Source organism: Colletotrichum navitas (genome assembly GCF_030913465.1).
Source record: "Colletotrichum navitas strain CBS 125086 chromosome Unknown LY79scaffold_21, whole genome shotgun sequence".
NCBI lineage: Eukaryota > Fungi > Ascomycota > Sordariomycetes > Glomerellales > Glomerellaceae > Colletotrichum > Colletotrichum navitas.
In genome coordinates this window covers 185,558-208,367 of record NW_026850567.1, presented here as the reverse complement: position 1 = coordinate 208,367, position 22,810 = coordinate 185,558, and the positions used below count along the sequence as shown (strand labels likewise).

The 22,810-nt window shown below is 46.1% G+C and overlaps 7 protein-coding genes across 7 annotated transcripts; 5 read left to right on the top strand and 2 right to left on the bottom strand.

Annotated features, from left to right (window-relative positions):
- Positions 1-5,511: 5,511 nt before the first annotated feature.
- Positions 5,512-8,519, bottom strand: LY79DRAFT_578801 (major facilitator superfamily domain-containing protein; the record flags this gene model as incomplete). The annotated part of the gene is made up of 5 exons (XM_060559976.1): positions 5,512-5,637; positions 5,881-6,059; positions 6,265-6,488; positions 6,928-8,255; positions 8,310-8,519. The coding sequence occupies 5 exons, from the start codon at positions 8,517-8,519 to the stop codon at positions 5,512-5,514; spliced, it is 2,067 nt and encodes a 688-aa protein (XP_060415393.1).
- A 549-nt stretch (positions 8,520-9,068) lies between these two features.
- LY79DRAFT_550052 (adenosine deaminase) lies at positions 9,069-11,009 on the top strand. Its single transcript, XM_060557531.1, has one exon. The coding sequence runs from the start codon at positions 9,522-9,524 to the stop codon at positions 10,617-10,619; it is 1,098 nt and encodes a 365-aa protein (XP_060415392.1). The 5' UTR covers positions 9,069-9,521; the 3' UTR covers positions 10,620-11,009.
- A 437-nt stretch (positions 11,010-11,446) lies between these two features.
- On the bottom strand, positions 11,447-13,037 carry LY79DRAFT_513030 (major facilitator superfamily transporter; the record flags this gene model as incomplete). Its single annotated transcript, XM_060554448.1, has 3 exons — positions 11,447-12,560; positions 12,617-12,748; positions 12,799-13,037. The coding sequence occupies 3 exons, from the start codon at positions 13,035-13,037 to the stop codon at positions 11,447-11,449; spliced, it is 1,485 nt and encodes a 494-aa protein (XP_060415391.1).
- A 1,261-nt stretch (positions 13,038-14,298) lies between these two features.
- On the top strand, positions 14,299-15,598 carry LY79DRAFT_512942 (TfdA family taurine catabolism dioxygenase TauD; the record flags this gene model as incomplete). The annotated part of the gene is made up of 3 exons (XM_060554437.1): positions 14,299-14,742; positions 14,804-15,345; positions 15,397-15,598. The coding sequence occupies 3 exons, from the start codon at positions 14,299-14,301 to the stop codon at positions 15,596-15,598; spliced, it is 1,188 nt and encodes a 395-aa protein (XP_060415390.1).
- A 545-nt stretch (positions 15,599-16,143) lies between these two features.
- Positions 16,144-16,931, top strand: LY79DRAFT_161198 (uncharacterized protein). The gene has a single exon (XM_060551142.1). It carries the CDS (start codon positions 16,255-16,257, stop codon positions 16,714-16,716), a length of 462 nt encoding a protein of 153 aa, XP_060415389.1. The 5' UTR covers positions 16,144-16,254; the 3' UTR covers positions 16,717-16,931.
- Positions 16,932-17,953: 1,022 nt separating this feature from the next.
- Positions 17,954-20,314, top strand: LY79DRAFT_550045 (cora-like Mg2+ transporter). Its single transcript, XM_060557530.1, has 2 exons — positions 17,954-19,568; positions 19,664-20,314. The coding sequence occupies exons 1-2, from the start codon at positions 18,388-18,390 to the stop codon at positions 20,241-20,243; spliced, it is 1,761 nt and encodes a 586-aa protein (XP_060415388.1). The 5' UTR covers positions 17,954-18,387; the 3' UTR covers positions 20,244-20,314.
- A 498-nt stretch (positions 20,315-20,812) lies between these two features.
- Positions 20,813-22,667, top strand: LY79DRAFT_161180 (zinc carboxypeptidase). The gene is made up of 5 exons (XM_060551141.1): positions 20,813-21,316; positions 21,375-21,604; positions 21,667-21,778; positions 21,837-22,109; positions 22,204-22,667. The coding sequence occupies exons 1-5, from the start codon at positions 21,004-21,006 to the stop codon at positions 22,509-22,511; spliced, it is 1,236 nt and encodes a 411-aa protein (XP_060415387.1). The 5' UTR covers positions 20,813-21,003; the 3' UTR covers positions 22,512-22,667.
- Positions 22,668-22,810: the final 143 nt, after the last annotated feature.

The following is a 22,810-nucleotide window of genomic DNA, read 5'->3' as shown; positions in this document are numbered from 1 at the left end:
TTAGCTTACTGTTTACCTAGGAGGAAGTAATTTACTACTTAATAGTGCGTAAAAAGGTCTTAATTAAGAAAGTGCCTTAGATCTTAGGGATACTATATACTTTAGCCTTTATTAAGGTAGTATACTATTCTCTAAGCTAAGTAAATAAGTTATTTATTAATAAGGTATATATAAGAATCTTATTATAATTATTATAGGCTATATTACTTACTATATTATAAAAAGAAGTATATTATTATTTAATCTTTAAAATAGTTATATAAAGAGTAAAGTTAACGTTATTATTTAGTAATTATAGCTATATACTTTTATAATCTTCTTTATAACTATAGCGTTAACCTAGCTTAATAATAGGTTATTTACTTTTTACTATTTATATATCCTTAGCTTAGTAAAGGATAAATTACTTATAGTAATAATTTATTTTTGCTTTATTACTTTATTATTAACAGTAAGTACTACTAGCTAGATAGGCTCTTAGCCTTGCTACCTTACTTACTAGCTAACTAAGAGGTTATTCTAGCTTATAAAGTTAGCTTTATATTACCTTTAGCGCTTAGCGTTTTACTCTATAATGTATTTAGCTAGTAAAGGTGCTCCTAGGTGCTTAGGGAGCTTCTCTTTGCTGTTTAGATTAATAAATTACTAGACTTTATGTTAGGTAGCGTAGAAGTAAAGCTTTATATACTAAGAGAACTAATCTTTATATATAGTTAAAAGGCTATAAAGGCAGGTGTTAGTTAGTAGACTTACTGTTACTTCTAAAGGTATTATAGGCGTAAGATAAAATTAAGAAAGAGTATTAGTTTTAAGAAAGGTATTTCTAAGTGTATACTACTTTATAATAGTAGGGGTTATTATTACTTATAAATTAAGTTAAAGCTAGGCTTATAACTATTATTAAGTAGTATATTTAAGAAGTAATTTATATAGTTAAAAGTAGCTTATTTCTTTTATCTATAGTACTATAATCTATGTTCCTTAAATATTGCCTTGCTTAGTAGATTCTACTGCAAGTATCTATATTTAGGAGCAAAGGTTAGATTAATAAGCAACGTTGTTCTAGAAGGCAGTGTTAGTTAGTAATATCCTATATAATAACTTAACACTAGTGTAGCTAAGAAATTAACTACTAGTTATAAGTAATACTTTACCCTTTAGTGCTACTTAAGTAAAAAAATACCTATAGATACTACTTAAGTAGGTAAAGTAAGTATTTACTTTAGTAGTAGTAATTACTTTAAATCCCTAGGGGTAATTAATATACTTATACTACTTAGTAACCTTGTTTTTTATATAATAACTACTAATACTCTATTTCTCTTTTACTTAAAGGATATAGACTATTATAGTATAAAATTTAATAACCTTACTAACTAGCTAATCTAGGGTAATAATATTATACCTATTGTCTACTAATTTAGCTACCTATAGATGCTTTTATAACTACTAGAGAGAAGTATTACTAGGTAACACCTAATAGACAGTAAATTACACTAAATCTACTAGTAATTTAGCTACCTATCTATTTAGTAACTTTATAAGTTACTTAAACGCGCTAGAGAAAACACCTCCCTTTTGTTAATTAAAGCTATTAACAAGTACTACTACTACTACTAATTATACTTTAAAGCCCCTAGTTACTTTAAATTTATACTATATAATAATAACAAGTTTAACTATAAGATCTTTATTAATATAATATACCTTAATAGTAATAAACTAGTACTTTATATAGTTAATATAGTAATAGCGTTTAATATAGCAAGATTCTTATAATCTATTACTATAGAGTATATATAAGAGGCACTATAAATATACTAGATTAATATATATCTTAGCCTACCTAATTAGATAATAATAAACGCTAGCCTAAATTTTTACTTTAGTAAGTTTAAATATACTACCTATAGGTTATCTATTAAAGTAAAAGAAGTGCTTATTAAAGCTTATTATAGTATTAGTAAAGTTAAGCACTATTATATACCTCTTTACTATACCTATAAGATTATTTATAAAGAAACTAGTGCTAAACCTAAAGTTACCCTTTAACTTACTATTAAAATAATTAATAATACTATTAGCCTAGATAGCCTTATCCTAACTCTCCTTGTTTTTAGTGTATACCCCTAAATAACTAATAAGTTACTACCTACTATAACTACTGTATAGTACACTAAAGCTATTAAGAAAGTAATAAACGTAGTACACTAGATCTATATAAAGTAATAGCTATATAAAGCACTAATAATATATAATAGCCTAGATTTAACTAATACTATTACTTTACTTCTTTAATCCTTTATTTATATATAGCGTAAAAAATATAGCTAGTAGGGCCTATTTTACCTTATTATTAATAATAGTACTACTTGTACTATTAATTTACCCTATAGCCTATATAACTTTAGGATTACTATAATAAAACCCTACTACACAAAGGAAAGTTAACTAGACCTCCCTACGCTAAACAAGTATACTAACTACTCTATATAAGCAGAAGATAGTCCTATATACACTATATAAGCATAAGAAGACCTTATAGAGATACCTAACGCTAAAGAAGAAGTATATAATACTATTATTATTAATAATAAACTACTACAAAGACACTATAGTTACCTATAAAAGAACCTAATACCTACGTTTTTTATAAAGATACACCCTACTATAACTATAGTGTTCTTAACTATAAAGGAAGAGGTAAACTATATATTTACTATTAAGCTATATAAGAAAAGAATTATTACTACACCTAGTAAACCTTTTAAAGAATCTAATAAGGCAAAAGTAAAAGCCTTTGTTAACTATAGTGTATTTTATATTATTACTTATAATAAGAAATCCTATAGTAACACCTATATATTTAAATTATATATAGTCTATAAAGTAAAAAGCAAAAACAAGTAGCCCTATAAGAAATTATAGCTTATTATCTAAGGCTATATAGATAATAGTAAAAAAATAATTCTTATATAGTTGCCTACTATCTAGTAAATAGCCTAGTAATTAATCTTTACCTTTGCCTTTTTACTACTTTAATATAGATTTCTTCTCTAGTTATATAATATTACCTAGGCGTATACCTAATTAGTAATACTACTAAATTATATTATTTTTGCCTACCTGCCTATATAGATTTACTATCTTTACCTAGTAAATATAATAATAATAGTAACTAAGCTATTATATAGTATTATAGAGGCAGAAACCTACTAGTAGGTAATATATAACTACTATTATAAAGAGAATCTCTAGATAAATTTATTAACCTTTAACCTTTACCTATTAATATTATTACCTAATAATAGTAACTTTAAATTAATTAGTATATAAATAGACAATATAATTAGCCTTATAGACAGTAAATTCTCTACCTATAAAGAGAAGAAGCTTAAGAAGGCTACTTTTATAGTAAAACCTAAGTAGTTACTTATAGCTAACAACTTTATTACCTTTAATAGTAGTATATTATCTATTACTACTAACAGTAAGCTTACCCTTTGCTAAAAAGGCTAAGGTAAAAAGCTTTAACTTATTAATAAAAAATTACCTACTGCCTAGCAAGATTATATCTAGTAATACGCCTATAGTGTATATATTACTTCTATCTATTAACCTAAAGCTTACTTTAACTATTTAGTTACTACCTAACACTAATTACCTATAGTAAAGGAGATTAAAGCTCTAAACTACTAAATTAAATAGTAAATTAATAACCTTAACTATAGCCTATAATTCTTACTAATTAACCTTATAACTACTAAGCTCTTTATATTTATTAATAGCTTATTTATAAATAACTATAACTTTACCTCCTAACTTAGCTTTATTATAGTCCTTACTAATAAATAAATTATTAAGTAACCTACTACTAATAGTAAAAGCTTTAAATTAACTAGTAATATTATCTACTTTAGTTTAATAAAGTATAAAAAAGTTATATATAGTATACTTACCTCTAAGGTCTATAGGATAATTACTAGCGCTAACATTACCTATATAATTAGTACTACTCTTATAATAATTACTAACTACCTTAAGCTACTATAAATACCTATAATACTCTACACTAACTTATACTTACTTTATAAGTGCCTTATAAAGCTTAGTACTATAAAGGAGAAGTAACTTATAATAGATATTATAGCCTTTTACTAGTTATATAAACACTATAAGATTTTTAAGATACAGTAGATTTATAGTAGTAATAACTTAGTAAATAAATTTATAAAGTTATTACTAAATAATATATTAGAGAAGCTAGTTAGTAATAGGTAGTTAAAAATATAGATAAATAAATAGGTTTCTTATATATAATAGACTATATAAGCAAAAAGTATTAAATATTTTTTAGCTTCCTGTTTTTATTACGTTTTTTAGCTATTCTTTTAGATATAAATAATAGGGGATTTCTAGTACTATAGAAAGTTACTAGTGTTATAATATTAACTATTGCAGATAAATATTAGAGTTATTAGGTTAACCCTAATAACTTATTACTAGCAAATCCTTAGATATTTAGCTATAGATTCTCTAAGGATTTATAGGCAATAAGTTGGTTATTTAACTAACTAACCTACAATAATTATCCTTCTTTTCTTTACGCATAATAGAGAACTATAGTTACCCCCTATTATTTGTTAATTACCACTAATACGTATAGTTAACTATATTAACCTATCCCTTGGTGTTACCAACAAGAACATCTTCAATATGTAAAACAAACTATAAGAGGTAAAAGAAACCGTCGAAGAACAGATATCCTATTGTTTCTACTCCCTATTTATGGCTGCCTGGGCAGCCGACACCATAAGACCGCTGTGTCTTTCGGACTCGGGAAGATCGTGACCTACAACATAAGTCCGGAGAAGCCAGACTTTCGGAGTTGTTCTTACACCTTGTCCTTCTTTTCCTTTTTCCCCATAGCGGCTTAGCGCCCCAGCCCTTTCTCAATATTATAAAGTTAATTACTAAAGAGCTACAGAAGTTTATTCTTAAGTGTGTAAAAGTCTATCTAAATATACTAGTCTACAATACTGTTAGTGTTGGAAAGACTATAGATAGGTTAAGTACTCAATCTGAACAATATAAAAGGACTGAGTTAACTAAGATCTAGCTGGCTGAAAGTGGCCAGTTATATATATTTCTAGGCTGCTGACTCATGCGTACGAATCGGTGGGAATACTATTCCAACAATTAGTATACTATAGAGTAATAGTTGTCTATTAGTCCTTTATAATAGGGTGTTTTTAACTAATTAGTCTTATAGGAGCGCTTATTATATATTAGCTTCTTTTATTATTATACTACTTATCCTATAGCTCTCTCTTCTAGAGATTTATTTATATACTGTCAAGCCCAGGGGAGCATGGATGACTCTATAACTGTATAAAATTTTGAGGAATGAGCAACGATATTTTTCTGAAGAGAGCAGGGCACAACTGGGGTGTTGTAAGATGATGCATCTTTATGCCACGCCACGCACACCTACTTGGCAGCACCGGAATTTTATATTTCTGTCTGATAACCTTCCTCTTGTACTTTCATTGTAACAGATTGTCGTCCGACCAACGCCAACGCAATGGCCGACAACCCATCAGATTCGCCACTGAAACGGAGATGTTGAGGAGCAGGCTGTGAAAATGATGCTAGCGCTTTACAGTGCCTAACGTGCTTGAAAATAGGCAATAATGAAAGCTATTTCTGCTCCCAGGATTACTTCAAGAAAAACTGGGTTCGTCAATGTCGCCTATGTCAGAAGTTCAGAATTCTCATGTTTATTCAACCCAATAAGCAGGGCCAACACAAAGTCCTACACAAAAGCACAGAGGCCAAGCTTAAGGATAGAAAAAACTACAAGACTAAATAAATACTTACGGTGTAACGGTACGAAAACACGTTGTAGAAAGCTGGTGGCAGATCAGTATCAAAAACAGGCAAAAGTTTATGTCGACCGAACTGGGACTCGAACCCAGAACCTCTACCACCGGAAAGTAGCTCGCTACCATTGCGACATCCGGCCTTTGTTGATGTGATAAGTCGGGAGAGATTAGACACTATAGAGTGGGTCGATGTGTAGGGGTGTGGACGACCTGGAACGGTTTTGTTCGGTTTGGGGCTGGGTGGATCAAAAATAGCGTAATATTGGCGAACCTTATAGCGAGGTGGTCCCTGCATGGGCTTGCAATTCCTTCACACACTGACCTACATAGCATCCGCAACGCTGGACCAGGACAACACACCACAAACGCAAAGAGATACTTGATGCACCTGAATCATGAGCCGGGTTCCCACAGTAGCCACTGTCGTTCGTGGCGCCAGCGTCAACATCGTTCTCAAAGCTGATCAGCCCACCGGTCGCACCGTGACCGGAACCGTCCAAGATATTCTGACCCGCGGCAACCACCCGCGAGGCATCAAAGTGCGTCTCGTCGACGGCCGAGTCGGGCGAGTGCAGTCCCACGCCGGAGCGCATCCGCTCCCATCTACTTCAGACCAAGAGCCCGCCGGAGCAGGTGCCGGATCAGCGGCCTCCGTCAACGGTCGACCGTCACGACGTGGGCAAGGCTGCCGACAAGAAGCAGACGCTGATCTCCCTCCGTCGCAAGTCGGGCTCGAGGCCTACATTCGCCCGGCCAAACAGAAGAGCGGAGGGCGGGGCAGGTCCGAAGCGGCCTCCGGCACAGAAACGGCGGACGCGGTATCTTGTCCGGCTGCAACCGAGGTGGTGACCTGTCCGGTTTGCGGCGATTTCCAAGGGGACACAGCGGCGGTGGAGCATCATGTTGCTTCTCACTTTGACTAAGGGAAATCGCAAGTGCGACATTGTCGGCGACTTGTGAACCCAGACTCGTGTCTATAAACATCATGATTTTACCGCCAACCAACACCACAAACATATCCACCTCAGCTCACAGGCGGTACCTAAAACCGGCAGTTTTCCAGTCCGTCACATCTTCGTAGTCTTCGGGACGCAGCTCAACTTGATCAACCATATCTGCAACATCGTCCGCATTCCCATCCGCTTGCATTACCTTGCCGCCACCGACAGCACCTGCGCCTCCGGCGCTACCCTCGTATCCCTCCTCCCTGGTGCGCTTGGCATTCATCCATTCCAGGTAAAACCTCAATCCGAGCGCGAGAAACACGACAAGCGCGTAGCAGATCATGATGGTCCGGAAGGCGGTGTTATAGTGTGGCTCCTCGGAAGCTTTGAAGAACTGAGGGCCGGCGATATTACCGGCGCAGTAAGCCAGAAACAGCAACGCAGACATTGTCATCTTCTTGGTCACGCCGCGATAGTTGGCTTGAACGAGAGACATGGCTAGCGGCATCGCGGCAGGCCCGGGCGCGAGGAGGAAGTAGCCGAACAGCTGGACGCCGCTACTGACGCTCTCGCGAGAGTAAATGATAGCCGAACCCGTGATGCACGGAAGCACGATGATGGCGATCAAAATACAATTCATCTTGCGGTAGCGGCCTGCAATCCAGCCAGTTCCCGCGATGACGCCGGCCGTGAGCAGCGAGTAGGGGATATTGATGAGGGTCGACTGCAGGCTCGTGAAGCCGAACGACTTGATGACGAGATTGGCAAAGTTCTGGGTACCGCCATTGGGGATCTGCGTGATGATCTCGAGACCAAATATGAACCAGGTCTTGGGGTCGATCAAGCATTCCATTACCTGATCCCATTTCCAGTGTGTCTTGGCCGTCGAGCCGGTGCCAGCGATGACCACGCGGTCGACCGCGTACCGGCGCTCGTCGGTGGTGAGGAAGCGTGCCTTAGCGATGGTGTCGGGCAGCCAGATCCAGAGCACGAAAGCCCAGATGAAGGTCAGGATGCCGAGGAGTATATACATCGAGCGCCAGGGGCCGACCTTGTGGTCGTCGGAGACGTGGCCGAAGCCGAAAGCGACAAAGGAGGCCACGAGGCCGCCGACGCTGTTCCCGGCGAACCAGATGCCGGTGCGGGTGGGGATCTCGTCACGGGTGTACCACGTCGATGTGAGGAACATGAAGGCCGGAGTGATTGTGGCTTCGGCGGCGCCGAGGAGGAAGCGGACGGTGAGCAGGCCGCCGTAGTTGGTGCACGCGGCTGTGAGCGCGACGACGGCGCCCCAGAAGAAGGTGTTGGCGGTCATGTACTTGGCGACAGGCAGCCGTGCGATGAGGATCGACGTGGGATACGTCCAGGCAAAGTAGCCGAAATAGAAGATGCTCGACACCCAGCTGTAGTCCTGACCCTTGAGTTTCTGTTGTGGGGTTATTAGAACGATTCCGGTAGACCGGTGCAAAGCGCAACTCACGGTGTCGTCTCTGAGACCAAACACGGCCGCGCTCGACAGGATCGTCTTGTCCATGAAGTTGAGCATGTACGTGATGAAGAGCAGCGGGATGAGGTTGAGATCGATCTTTCGAACGATCCTCTTGGCCATAGTGCTATCGACATGCTGCCGTTCACCAGCCTGCGCCTCGGCGGGAGGATGGTTCTGCTGGACGTCCGACGGCGACCCCATGTTGGCGAGTAAACTCTGCCTTTCGTCGTTGCCGTGATTGTCTGCACGAGACCGCGAAGCTGCTACGGAGTCGCAAAGTGTTGCATCTCGGGACTGCCACCGGGGCATCGCCCTTTTGAGTAGAGCGGCCATTCAAAAGGGTCTGGCGGGGGTGTCGACGCGGCACCCTTTCCGCGGCGAACGAGTGAGAATGAACCAAAAAAATAAAAAAATCACCGATGCTTATCTTTGCCGATCTTTGCCGACCAAAACCATGCGCCTCGTCGCCCTCTCTCTTTACCCCAACCACCGCGAACCAGAAGCTGCACCGACGGCCAGATGAACCACAGAGGGCAAGGGAGATAAGCCGACGTTTGTGCACATGAAACCGGGGTCCGAAGCTGTATAGATAGCGGGGCACCCTCTCTTTATCGGAGAAAATCCGAGTGAACACGATACGACGGTATTCCGCTGATAACCGGGTCTCTCAACAGTAACGCATAATGCGGAGAGAGATGACACTAGGCGTCGTCTGGCACAATGTACAATTTGGGATGACAGGAAGAGACATATATGAACTGCTTCGGCTTCACAAGGACTGGGCCGCGCCGACAAGTTGTGATATCGGCTCGACGGCTATGGCTGGCTGATGACCAAAAATCTCACTCAAAAGGCCCTTGTTGTCCTTATTCTTATCGGATCCTCTTGCCCCACATTCCTGCGAGCATCGGCTCCGGTTTGAGCCGTTTGATACTTGCGCTTACTACGTAGGTTTGCAAACGAACTACAGCGCATCTGTGGCCGGTAGAAGTATGTGGGCTGTCGTCTGATGTCCGACATGACGGGGTTTTGCAACAAGTTGCCGAGCCAGATCGACAAATGCTCAAAGGCGGCCATACCGTAAAGATATCCCGGCTTTGCCTCCATATCTCAAGACATTGATTGATTGGCTTGGCATCACACGACCGCATCTGAGTATATTGACACCATCAGACAAAATTCGGTGTAAAAAACACAGTTGCCATGAACAGCCTCGAAATCTCGCCCTTCATCGCCGGCCTCCCCAAGGTTGAGCTACACATCCACATCGAGGGCACCCTGCTCCCCTCACTCCGGTGGAAGCTTGCCAAGCGCAACAATGTGTCCCTGCCGTACGACACCTACGAGGCGCTCTTGGAATCCTACAAGGTCTTTTTCAACCACCGCCCGGAAATCAATGGCCGTGTTCCCGGCATCCCGACATTTCTTGAGGCCTACTTCGCCGGCTGCGAGGTCCTCCGAACGGAGGACGACTTTTACGAGATGTCCATGGACTACCTCCGCCGGTGCGCCGAGATGAACGTCCGCTACACCGAGCCCTTCTTCGATATTCAGGCGCACACCCGCCGGGGAGTCCCCGCCGCGGACGTGCTGAACGGTTATCTCCGGGCCCAACACGACGGCGCGGAGCGGTATGGCGTGCGGTCCAACTGGATCTTCTGTTTCATTCGCGACGAGAGCGTCGAAGACGGCGAGGCGGCGTACGAGACGTCGAGGCCGTGGGCGGGCGGCGGTGTTGAGGGTGGCAAGGGCCTCTTCCACGCCGTTGGGCTCGCGAGCAACGCGTTCGAACGACCCCCGATGCTCTTCGAGGCAGCGTTCAAGAAAGCCAAGGCCGATGGGTTGCACGTGACGATGCATTGCGATTTTGGGCAGAAGGATACCTTCGAGCACGTCCGCGAGGCCATCTTCGAGGTATGCGGCGGGGCGGGCGCGGAGCGCATCGACCACGGCCTGGACGCTGCCGACCGCGACGAGCTGCTGCAGGGCCTGCTGGACCGGGGCATCGGGCTGACCCTGTGCCCCCACGCGTATCACCGTCGCACGCCGACGGATGTGTTGTTCCCCAAGATTCGAAAGCTGTGGGAGAAGGGCGTCAAGTTTTGCATCAACAGTGATGACCCCGTGTACATGCACGACGTGTGGGTGGACGGGAACATGCAGAAGGCGTACACCTACTGTAACTTCAACAAGAAGGATATGGTGACGCTAGCGCGGAATGCGGTGGACATGTGCTGGGCAGGTGACGAAGTCAAACAGGAACTTTATCGAGAACTCGATGCGATCGACACGTCCGAGTAAATCAAATGTTTGTCAAAGGGCAGATGCAGAGCACAATGCGGTGTTCTTTTATCATCGGCTGCGGCTGGTTGATAAGCCAAACTAGTAGTTCCCTCTATTCCATGGTGGCAGCCATATACAGGAGTCGATCGCCATCAAGATCATGTCAAATGAGCTTATGAACCCGGGTCAACTATACCGGAAACATCCGCAGACAGATACTTTATGACCATCATGGACGTGACACTCGAGGCACAGCCTATAAATGACTAGTTGCTCAGTTTGAGGATTAGCGTCTACCATTGTGTACAGTAACCGGTCAAAGTATCTGTTGCGCTAAAAACGACGCCGTTAGTCGCAGCAACACAACTAACGCCTTGTATCACATCGTGACAGTATCCGAACTCATAAAAGCCACCACCTTAAGTCTACTAAACCTATAGTATTTAGAGCACTACACCTTTTAACTAATATTATTTTACAGGTGATTTATTAATCTACTTTAAATATATATATACTTATATATCTTTTTCTTTTTCTTTTTACTTATAGGCATCGAGATATAAAGCGTTTAGCAAAAGTAAAGATGCTTTAGCTACCTAAATCCTCTGTAAGCCCCTATAACCTAGTCTTTTCTTTCCATCTTCTTTTTTTTCTTTGAAAAATTTTCTTTGAAAAAACCCAAATTGGTGCGTTCGGATACTTTTGAACTCCCACTGCGTATCTCATGTGCGATATTTTGAAGCCGTGTTAGAGACTTCTGAGTTTAGGATCTGTACGACCCAAGGTTGTAACCACCTCAACAATGAGCACAGCGGTATCTGTACGTATGCTTTAATATGCCTGAATCAAACAGGAACCCTGTGCGTCTTCTTTTCCAGTTCGCGACGGTGCAGGTATTTAATCAGCAAAGCCGTGCTTGCCATGCCCATGGCGAAGAAGACCATCGTGATGTAGCCCTTGGGGTATCGAGGTGCCTCGACCTGCTGCCAAATGAGGAGCGGTAACCATGCCTGGAACACATAGGCCATCTGGTTCATCGTGCCGGTTACGACAGCCCTCTCCTCGTTGTCATCCTTACAAATCTCGTGGGCCCAGGCAAACGTCAGTCCACTGATCCCGCCGCCAAACCCGGTGAGCAGGAAACAGCCCCATTTCCACGCCTTTGGGATGTTCCACGCCGCCAGGTTTGAGTAGATAACAACGTTCAAGACGCCAGAAAAGATAATGGGGGGCCACCTCTCTCCCTTAAACACGGAGTCTGAGGACCAAGCATAGATCCATGTAGTTACCACGGTGATAGCGGACGTGATAGTCGGGTAGGTGTTGTATTGCTTGACATTGTAGCCCTGCCCCTTGAGCCAGATCTGGAACGCGGGCTGGCTCATGATACCAGAACCGTTGTTGAAGAAGATGTAGAGCAGCGTCAGTGCCCAAATGTGCCAGCTCGTGAGGATCTTCCTGACCTTGGACTTTGTATACGGTTGTCGGTTGGCGCGCCCTTCGATCTGCATGCGCTTTTGCGCAAGCGCAACATCGTCTTTATTGAGCCACCACGCCTTGGTGATTTCAGGAACGTCGGGGAGAAAGAAGAATCCCGCAATCGCGATAGGCAGGGAAATTATCAAATCGACAATGAACAGCCATTGCCACCCCTTCCATCCGTATACTCCGTCAAGCTTATAGACAGCCGCCATGAGGTAGCCTGAGAACATGGAGCCGATGGAGCCGCTTGAGTGGAAGAGACACAATCTCTTGGCAAGCTCGTCCTTCCGGTACCAGCACCCGATGATGTACTGCATTCCTGGGTAGAATGTGCTCTCGGCGAGACCGATGAAGAAACGGAGGACGTACAACTGGTTAACGTTGGTGCACTTAATCATCAAGATGGTGAGCACAGCCCAAGTGCATTCACATGCAGGAATCCAGATCGAAGGCCGGATGCGAGTGAGAAGGATGTTACTGCAATCGGACGTTAGCATGGCTATCTCGCTAGCTTACCTAGAGAACGAACTCACCTAGGAATCTCTCCAAGGACGTATCCGACGGTCCAACAGGTTTGCATGTAGTTCAGTTCGTTGCCGAAGAGCTGCATATCCTCTTTCATGCCTGATACGAAGGCATTGTTGATGTTGATCTGGTCAAGATTCCTTACTGATCGTCAGCGTGAAGCTCGCCAGGGTTTTGGATGCTAACCTACTTGATGAAGTAACCCAAACTCGCAAAGGTCAGGATGACGGCATCTAACTTGAACATGAACTTGCGCTCTTCCGGGGACTTATCCAACGTATCCCAGATAAATGACCTCCATGTAAGCTTTGGTTGCTCTCGGACGAGCTCGGCCACGGCTGGTTGCGTTTCTATCGTTTCGACGAGAATCGGCGACTTGCTCCGAACGGAGTCGCAAGGCACGACCTTTTCGATCTCGTGAGCTCCCATTGTGAACGATCAAATTGACGTGGAGCTTCAAATTTCTCTGATATTAACGAAAAAGCAAAGAGACAAGTGCGCTCCGAATTGCCATGAGAGAAATCTGGAATTCCACAACAGTGTTCACGAAACTTTATACAACCAGCTGCACATTTTCCCCTTGTTGATGTCCAGGGTCTGTCGGCGAATCTCGGGCTTTTAGCAGAGATAGCAGGGTAAAGATCTAGCCATATCGCTGACGATGTTTCTGGACATAATTGCGTGCTGGGGGTATAAGCGCATCTCTGGTGCCGTCCAATGAGTAATACCGGACATGTCAACAAAGTATTAGTATTTCGTCCCAGAAGATATCTAATGTTGTGCGGCTCTACATCCCGGTTCGAAGCCAACCGCTACTTCACGTCAAGGAGTCTGGGCATGAGCTTGTGTCAGTAAGCTTTATCAAAAGCACAAACACTTTGGCCAAGCAAGCACTTTTCTCCAGAGCTAGGCAGATCTCGGTAGCTTGGCGATCAGTGACAGCTGAGGGAGCAATTTCTTCTAGACAATGTAAATCTGAAGAGGGGAAGACGAGGCTAAAACGTCTGCAGGCTCCCACTCCCTCTTAGAAACTCTTTTTCCGGCACTACTGCAGCCTCCAATGTACTTGAGTGCGGTGATGATCCCTCAAAGGGGATTGGGCTGCGAATTGGTTGTCGAGCACACAATCGGGCCCTTGTATCGCGCAACCCCCACTTGGATGCCGTGATGGCCGATGACCCCAGATCCGCGCCCGCGAGGGAGGCAGCGGGCGAAAGTCAGCGACGGTCCAACGGCCGGCTGAGTAAACCCTCCATCATGTTTGGCTAGAGACCAATTGAAAGTGAATGGTGTTTGAAGTAACCGCGTGCTTCTTGGGTTGGTGAGTTCAAACCTAGCATTCTGCAACCGTATGATCCGATGTTGCGCTTTTATTCCCACATTCGTCAGTTCCAATGCACATGAAGCCATGGCAGTCGCTTCTAAGTGCCTTGAGGGGTGGTCTGACCCCGCGATTATTGGTAATCATCGTATTTCTGGTCAGCGCGATCAGATTAACGAAATTTCTTTGGTTGGATGACGACAACTCTGTTGATATAGAAGAAACGTATATTAAGACGGAGTCGAAGCTGTCTGATCGATGCCGGGGTGGGCTTCAAAGTTCAATATAAGTGATAAACTTGGTCTCGACTATCGAGTCTCGTTCTACCTATCTTAGCAACAGCGTGTTCCGTTCGAACTGATATTAAACATGGTTCCCGCCCCTATTGACCCCTCTATCACGGACGTGGCAGAGCCGCGAAAGGACTCCCTCGGACTCCCTGAGAGCACGAAGACAAGACTTGAAAAGGCGGGTGTTGATCTATCCAACGGATACCCCTACCGTCCCTCGCGGCCGCTGTTTCTTGACGATGCGTACAACATCCGCAACAAGGAGCGAGAGTACATCGACGCCGGCTCAAGGGCAGACAAGTCCAAGAAGAACCTGCTTGGTGCAGCGACCAAGGTTACCGACTTGACGGCCCACATTGGCACGGAGATCGAGGGTCTGCAACTGAAAGACCTCACCGCGGAGCAGAAGGATGAGCTTGCACTTTTGATCGCTGAGCGCAGCGTCGTTTTCTTCAGGAACCAAGACCTTTCCCCCCAGCAGCAGAAAGAGTTGGGCGCCTACTATGGAGAAGTCGAGGTTCATGTGAGTCGTAATCTTCAGGTCTGCTTCTCACCGGGCGCTGGATATCTGATGTATGAACTAGCCCCAAGTCCCTCAAGTCCCCGGTGTGCTCGGCGTCTCGGTCATCTGGCCTGACTTGATGGCCACCGAGAGGAAAGCCAACTTCCGCAACCCGGGCGGTGCGTCGAGATGGCACACCGATCTGGTTCATGAGAGACAGCCCGCTGGCATCACCCACTTACACAACGACACCGTCCCGCCCGTCGGAGGTGACACCCTGTGGGCTAGCGGCTACTCAGCTTATGAAAAGCTTTCCCCCGACTTTCGCAAGATAATTGACGGCAAGTACGCCATCTACAAATCTGCTCACACCTACCTCGAACGCAACGCCCCCGAGGACGGCCCCAAACATATTGAGCGAGCTCACCCTCTTGTCCGCGTGCACCCTGCCACCGGCTGGAAGTCCCTTTACGTGAACCGTCTCTTTACTACACAAATCATCGGCCTCGACAAGGCGGAGAGCGATGTAATTCTCAACTACCTATTTGACGTCTACGAGAGGAGTGTTGATATCCAGGTTCGGTTCAAGTGGACCCTCAACACCAGCGCCCTTTGGGACAACAGGTAGGTGATAGTCCACGGCAAAGTCTCTGTGATAGATCTGACGCAGTATAGAATCACGATCCATAACGCAAGCTGGGACTATGAAGGGAACCACCCCCGCCACGGAACCCGCGTGACGTCCTTGGCGGAGAAGCCATACTTTCAACCCGAAGCGCCCACACGCCGTGAGGCTTTGGGCCTGCTGAGCGCCGATGAGAAGGAAGAGCTTGGCATTGATAGTACCACTCGGAGGCTCAGGGATTTCTCTCTGTAGACTAGGGCAATCACCTCTTGTAGTGAGATTGGCTATTCCATCATTGCTGTTTAATATTGATATGTGTTGTCATAGTGAATCTCCGGTCTGAAAGTGAAGGGATCCTTAGCAGCAGTCAAACGAATTGACTGAAAGCATCGCATTTTGGCAGCCGACTTCCTATACTCCGGCAGCAAGATGGACACAATGGCTTGGGTGTAGTTTGCAAAACATCAAGTTTATCAAGTTTTGCTGCTTGCATTCGTTCGGGTTTTGAATGCGATTGTACGGGAAGAAGATGGGATATCGCAGTCATAATCTTCCCCGCCTGGGTCGACGTCCAAACTATATTAGTGCAAGCACATTGCAACGTCTCAGTCGACTATTGTGGATTGATTCTCGACTGTTTGCTTTGGCTTGAAAAGCCAGCCTAGAATAACTGCCAATCACTCGGCCCGGCAGCATGACTCGCTTCCTACTTCGGACATTTACAAGGTATAAAAATAGACACCAGCGACCCAGTAAACTGCTTTGCCGTCCATACAGTAATTATCTGCTAGGGATCACAGCAGTGACGCAATTGTTCAATGCCACTTTATCCATAGCAATAAAATGAGTTTGCTCACTCGGTCAGAAATGATGACACAGTCTAATTTGATTCGACAGCTTAGATATTCATGGTGGCAAACGACACTTACACCTCGGCCACAGCACAGCTTGCACGGCATCGGCCAATAGGGTGCGTCACTACTCGGCTCACCGTCTTCGAGAACAAGACTTTACGCCAACGGAAATTGTACCTATATGACCGGGTCTTATCGCTCTGTCAGCGATGCCATCGGCATAGTGACGGCAATGCGAGCCGGGTCGGAGCATGGCAGAAACCTGGACGGGCGGAACCACGGCATCTGCAGCTGGGCGGATACAAAAATATACTGCCAGATGTATTAGAACGCATTTGGGGTAAATTTCCAGCAAGGATCGTTTCTACAATCTCCCGCGATGCGCGGGGCTTTCTCGACTTCCACCTGCGGGATTTGATTTACGACTCGGTAGACCATGCGACCTCGCCCCTGGAAGCGTCTAGGACCATGGTATCAATAATTTTTTACGTGTCTCCCCAGCAAGCGGCCCGATGAAATCTCCTATTCGAAGTCGCCGGTAAACAGTCGTTAGGATTCTGAACCAGCGCTTCCCCAGCATGTGTTGGCAGCCTTGCCACCATCAGAAGGACCCCAATGCATGTTGTCCAGCTTGCTTCGCCACACACAAGCTTCTCGCGGCGTCGCAGAAGACATCCGTGCACACACAGTCAAGGTAAACGCGAACCTTGATCAAAGACGCGTCCACTCCGATGGGGGAGGTGTACGATTACACGAAGCTCCAAAACGCTCTCGCTACACTCGCTGGATCTTGATGTCATGATATTGCTTCTGCCACTGGATAAGGGGCTTGCCGAATATGATTTGTTCTGCCGTCATGGAAAAACAACCATGACGGCATATTTGGGAATCATTTCAATGACCAGCGGAAAGCCCAATCCTCACAGTGCTAGGGGTTTCGTGCGTTTATTCGTTCAGTTGCCTTCGGGCCTGGGCCTGTAACCATGTGGCGTTCAACGCGTGGCATCCAGAAGAATTAAGAAGAAGTAGCAGCCACCATCCCGCGTTCTTCAATGAAGAGCATCGGCCAACAAGGTCAAGCGTCGAAGCCAATCGACTGGTGTTACCGGGGCAGCGGTGAGCCGGGTGGTGTACTAAACACAATCGTCCTCTTACTTGCAGGATCGGCCGGGTGTCGGCACCCTCTTTTGATGAGAGTCTAGCACTTAGCTCCATGACCAGTACAACCGGTACTGACCGCTTGTTGTCGTGTCAGGCCCAGTCGCTCAGGTGCCCAAAGCCATCAGGGGTGTGCTTCTTTCAAATCTTGATCGGTGACCAATCCGATTCTTTCCACGATAGATAAGGGAGCTTTTGCTAGCCTGGGTGTTTCCTCTACTGAATCTACGCAATATGAGGCATTCGATGGCTGTTTCTGGTAGATCCTAGTCGTAAGATGGGATGACCTTCATGTTGCATTGACGCGCTGGGGTTAAGGTTTTCGAGCCGTGTTTTGTACGGACATGGAATTCCAACCGTTTTGTCACCCCAAGATATGTGTCTTATTCGCGAGATTGGCGAGACTTGAGTGGTGGCGAGCCGCGCTAAATCGCTACGGGATCGAGCTAGCTCTAACAAGACTTACACTGCAATATGGTGTTGGGCAGACACGCACAGAAAGTTAGGTCAGACTCCGCCCTCCCAAGGCTGGGTGGGTACCCTTATAGTTTCCGGACGCCTGACCTCTCCGTTAGCCTAATTCGCTGCCATTGCACTCACAAAAGCTTGATGTGCCCCCGAATTTGCACCGTCTCGTGCTCGACTCGACCTTACTTGCTTACTACCTATTGTCAACCTGCCATCGTAACTCGTTTTGATTGCCGGTACCCGAGCCTCGAAACGCCAGTAGAATCATCGCCGAATCTCATCGCGGGTTTCGTCTTCAACAATTGGGATGGTAGAGGTTTGCGCACTGAAGAGGTTTGATAAGGGTATACCCGGCTATGGCACGCGTACCAAAGACCAGCATCCACGAGCACACCACTTGCGAGACCCTTGAACGGTGAACACACCCATACGCCTTTCCCGCGGGTCCCCACGATCTGTCCCCGCGGGGCACTACCCGCTTTTCCCACGGTCACTACAATGAACACGCCCTGCCGTTAGACTGTAGATAACTGTACTGCGACCAACGCCTCGATTATTATAATGGCGCGACATACAGATGGGCAACACCTCCAGGGGCCAAACGATCCTTTGCGATTGTCCCCCAACATGTCCACCACAAGCATGGAATCCGCCAGCGTTCGTGGAAGAGATACCGAACGAGGTCTTGTCTGCGATTTGGCGAATGTGATCAGATTTGAATCGCCTACGGTGCCACCCCTGAGCCGACGTCCTACAATTGGATCTACTCGTCGGACCGTGTCTCCTCCAACCTCGGTCAAGGCGTTTGCCAATGCAAGACGACGAGGACAAGATGCCGATACACACGATCCAAAAGCGAGTCGCAGACAGGTGGGCGACCTGAGCGGCGAGGCGGAAGGGGTCGATTACTCGAAACGGACTAACAATGGCCTGCAGAGTGGCGATGGGAAATCGTATCGTCGGGATGCCGATAGTCCCCTGGAGGGGTTTCCTGCGACCGCCTTTGTGACGGATAGTAACAGGCGCGAAAACTCGAAGGATGGCCTCGTTATCGATTTCGTGTGCTTGGAAACCTTGATCGACGCCGAGGACTGTGACAGCTTTAGCAACGCGGACTTCAATAACCTTCCTGACAGTTCCATCCCGGCGGGCGCCGCCATTTTCACGTCCGACGGGGACTACATCAACATTGCGTCTCGGCCAGCCTCAGTCTCGAACGAGAAAGATACCGTGACCCATGGTCAACCCAGGACTGTGAATCAGGGGGAGCAGAGTCGTTTCAACTTCTTTTCTTCTGCGCTGGAGTCGACCATCCATGCTGCAGAATTTCGGGACCTTATCCTCCCGGGAGAGAACATCAGGTCTCTATTCGAATCCGAAGGGGAGTCTGACGGCGTCTGGTGGCTCAACATGAACAACCCGACCGGCATCGAAGTTTGGACAATCTGCAAGGCATTCGACATCCACCCTCTCACCACCGAGGATATCATTCACAAGGAAACTCGCGAAAAGATTGAGCTATTTCCGACGTACTATTTTGCTTGCTTCCGGTCCTTCATCGTCATCGAGGAAGATGGCGAAACTTCTTACCATCCTTTCAATGTGTACGCTATTGTTTTCAAAGAGGGGATTATCAGCTTCAGTTTCACCCCGAATCTGCATTCGTCAAAAGTGCGGTTCCGAATCTCCCAACTGAAGGAGCATGTGTCCCTGAGTAGCGATTGGATCTGCTACGCTCTGATGTAAGTTGAAACTGACTCCAAGGAATGAATGGCACATTGGTACCCAACAACGCAACACTATGGACGTTCATGGTACTGGTCTAACTGTGATGAAGCGACGATATTGTGGATTCGTTTGGCCCAGCAATCAACCAGATTGAACATGAGGCAGACGCCATCGAGGACCAGGTTTTCATCACGCGCGTCGAGGACAATCAAGCCTTTCTCCGCAAGATTGGCTGCACTCGAAAGAACGTCATGAGTCTCATGCGCCTGCTCGGCGGCAAGACTGATGTCCTCCGTGCTTTCACCAAGAGGTGCACCGAAGACTATGAAGTCACGCCACACATTGATATCGCCCTGTATCTTGGCGACATCCAAGACCACACCGTTACGATGATGAATAGTCTCGTGCACTTCGACACCATTCTCTCGCGGTCACACAGCAACTACCTGGCGCAACTCTCGATTGACAACATTAGCATGGGAAACCAGACCAATGAGTCCCTAAGTAGGGTAACGGTTATCGCCACAGTCGTCGTGCCTCTGAACGTTGTTTGCGGACTGTTCGGAATGAACGTCATGGTGCCTTGGAAAGATGTTGATAGCCTGATTCCCTTCTTTGGGATCCTGGCCTCTATTGTCGCGTTTGCATTTTTCTTTCTGATGCTGGCTCGGCGTCTCAGGTACTTGTGAGAAGCATCTTGGTAAGAGACCGAAACGTAGGTAGATAATATATGACTTAATCTAGTTCAATCATGCCCTATAATCTCCACTGAACATGTATTATGTACAATTTACAACGCAGTAAGTCTGATCGTTTAGTCCTGAGTGCATGTTGCGCCAAGGTCACATGAGAATCATAAGAGGACAATGTTGTGATTAGACTGGGGGCACACATACACTCCTTGTCTTGCTTAGGTAGCGGGCACAACCGCCCTCGGGCATCTGAGATGTCAACCCTTAGACTCGACAAAAAGGAACACAACTGCAGCCACAAGAAAAGCAATAACAGCCTCTGACATGGCCCTGGTGTGACTTTCCCTCCCATAATCGGTTCTTACTCGACGCCATTCAAGGGCAGCCACAATGCGCACTCTCACCTACCTAATTCCCCGTCTGCTGCCAAGACATGAGCTCTTGAACTTCCTGTTGTGGCAAGGCGCACCCGCCAAGTAACGACATCATCCGCCTTGGCAGCACTCAATGTTACGCCGACTCTTCGTGTCCTTCCCCAGCGAGAATATCACCTACCCCTTTTTGCATATCGTTCCCGGGTTGCTAAAGAGAAAGCTCGCGCGGTGGGCCTTTCGGCTCATGAGCGGGCATTCTGCATATTCCCCTCTTCCTCAAGTGCTTATAAAATGGAAGTATCTCAACTTCGTGCCCTTCGTTGAGCCTTCTCTGCTTCTAGATACCCCAACTCTCGTCATCGTCGCTAACGCTCCGGCTCGCCATGAGGGCTTCAATTGTCTCGGCTATCGCCCTTGTGCCTTTGGCGCTCGGTGCGACTGTTCCTAGGTCGACCAAGGTTGACTACAATGGCTTCAAAGGTCTTCGCATCACTCTCCCCGAGAGCGCTGCAGATGTTGTGGAGCAGATCAACGAGCTGGCTGCAACCGTTTTGAATCCCGGATCCAAGGACAAGCTCGACGTTGTCGTCTCGCCCGAGAACCTCGATGCCATCAGTCAACTTGCCAACACCGCGATTCTCGTTGAGGACATCGGTGCTGCCTTCGCTGAGGAAGACGTGTCGACCGTCTATGCTGGTAAGATATCTTTGCCTCGTGAATTTCGAGTTCAACCTTGGCTTATGTCAAAACCTAGTGCCAAGCGAATCATGGTTCACGGCCTACCACAGCTACGCCGACCACCTGACCTTCCTCAAAGACCTTCAGAGCAGCTTTGCTGGCCAATCTGAAATCTTCACCGCTGGATCTTCTTTCCAGGGACGTGCATTGACCGGTATTCACATCTGGGGTAGCGGAGGCAAGGGTTCCAAGCCAGCCGTTGTTATTCATGGTACTATTCACGCTCGCGAGTGGATCAGCACGATGGTAAGGACAAACCCAAAGCTCATTCTGTCTTTAGAAGACTAGATAACCAATGTTCCGAGCAGACAACCGAGTACTTGGCCTACCAGCTCTTGACAAAGTCTGCGTCCGATTCTGCCATCAAGTCTGTTGTAGACAAGTTCGACTTCTACATCACTCCGGTTGCCAACCCTGACGGTATTTGTTCATGGTGTGAAAATCAAATCATTGAGATCACGGCTGACCCCTGTTAAAGGTTTTGTCTACACCCAGACCACCGATCGTCTGTGGCGGAAGAACCGTCAGACCAACACTGGCAGCTCTTGCATTGGCCGTGATCCCAACCGCAACTGGCCGTACAAGTGGGAGCTTACAGGAGGTGCTTCAACCAGCCCTTGCTCTGAGACCTACAAGGGTGCCTCCGCGGGTGACGCGCCCGAGATTAAGGGTCTGAAGGCCCAGATTGACTCGCTCTCCTCCATTACGATGTTTTTAGATATACACTCATACGGCCAGTACATCCTATGGCGTAAGTAAATATCTTGAACTGTTCTTTTCTTCCCACTCCTGGGCATGCCAAGAGTCTTGTTGAGTCACTCTTGCGCTGACACTCATGTCACCAGCATTCGGGTACGACTGCAACTATGTCGCTCCTGATGATGCTGCTCTAAGGGCCCTGGCTCAACGCGGTGCCACCGGCATCCGCGGCGTTTCTGGAACCAGCTACACGATTGGAAATGCCTGCCGTGCCTTATATGCCACGACTGGCGATAGCACCGACTACGTCCACGGCGTTGCTAAGTCCAAGTACACCTACACCATTGAACTGAGAGACAGGGGTACCTATGGCTTTTCTCTACCTGCCAGTCAGATCCAGCCCACTGTTCGTGAGACTTGGGCAGGTGTCCTTGCCATGCTTCAAGCTGCGTAAGCTTGCGAATACTCATAGGCTGTACAGTACTCGTAATTGTATGTGTTGAGGTATTGTTTCTTTTGAGCATGCCTAAAAACCAACTTCCAACGATCCGTGACGTCTAGAAGAAGTTTACAGTATTTATCCATACCGTTGTAGCAGGGGCCCGTCGTGCCATGCAACTGAGTCTGCGACCTCTAATATTCAAAGGCATCGCTTCATATCGGATTGAACATTGTCTATCAGTGAAACCAAAGTTTCATCCCTGTCCCGCCGCAACATTTTGCTAGGCTTTCCAGCCATTAGCGACCATTTCT

Excerpts from the sequence above, each read along its gene's own strand:
- LY79DRAFT_550052 (XM_060557531.1), top strand. The coding sequence starts at position 9,522 with ATGAACAGCCTCGAAATCTCGCCCTTCATCGCCGGCCTCCCCAAGGTT.
- LY79DRAFT_161198 (XM_060551142.1), top strand. The coding sequence starts at position 16,255 with ATGGTGGCAAACGACACTTACACCTCGGCCACAGCACAGCTTGCACGG.
- LY79DRAFT_550045 (XM_060557530.1), top strand. The coding sequence starts at position 18,388 with ATGGCGCGACATACAGATGGGCAACACCTCCAGGGGCCAAACGATCCT. Across the intron at positions 19,569-19,663 it reads TGGATCTGCTACGCTCTGAT|CGACGATATTGTGGATTCGT; the intron begins GTAAGTTGAAAC and ends ACTGTGATGAAG.
- LY79DRAFT_161180 (XM_060551141.1), top strand. The coding sequence starts at position 21,004 with ATGAGGGCTTCAATTGTCTCGGCTATCGCCCTTGTGCCTTTGGCGCTC. Across the intron at positions 21,605-21,666 it reads GCGAGTGGATCAGCACGATG|ACAACCGAGTACTTGGCCTA; the intron begins GTAAGGACAAAC and ends TGTTCCGAGCAG. Across the intron at positions 22,110-22,203 it reads CGGCCAGTACATCCTATGGC|CATTCGGGTACGACTGCAAC; the intron begins GTAAGTAAATAT and ends TCATGTCACCAG.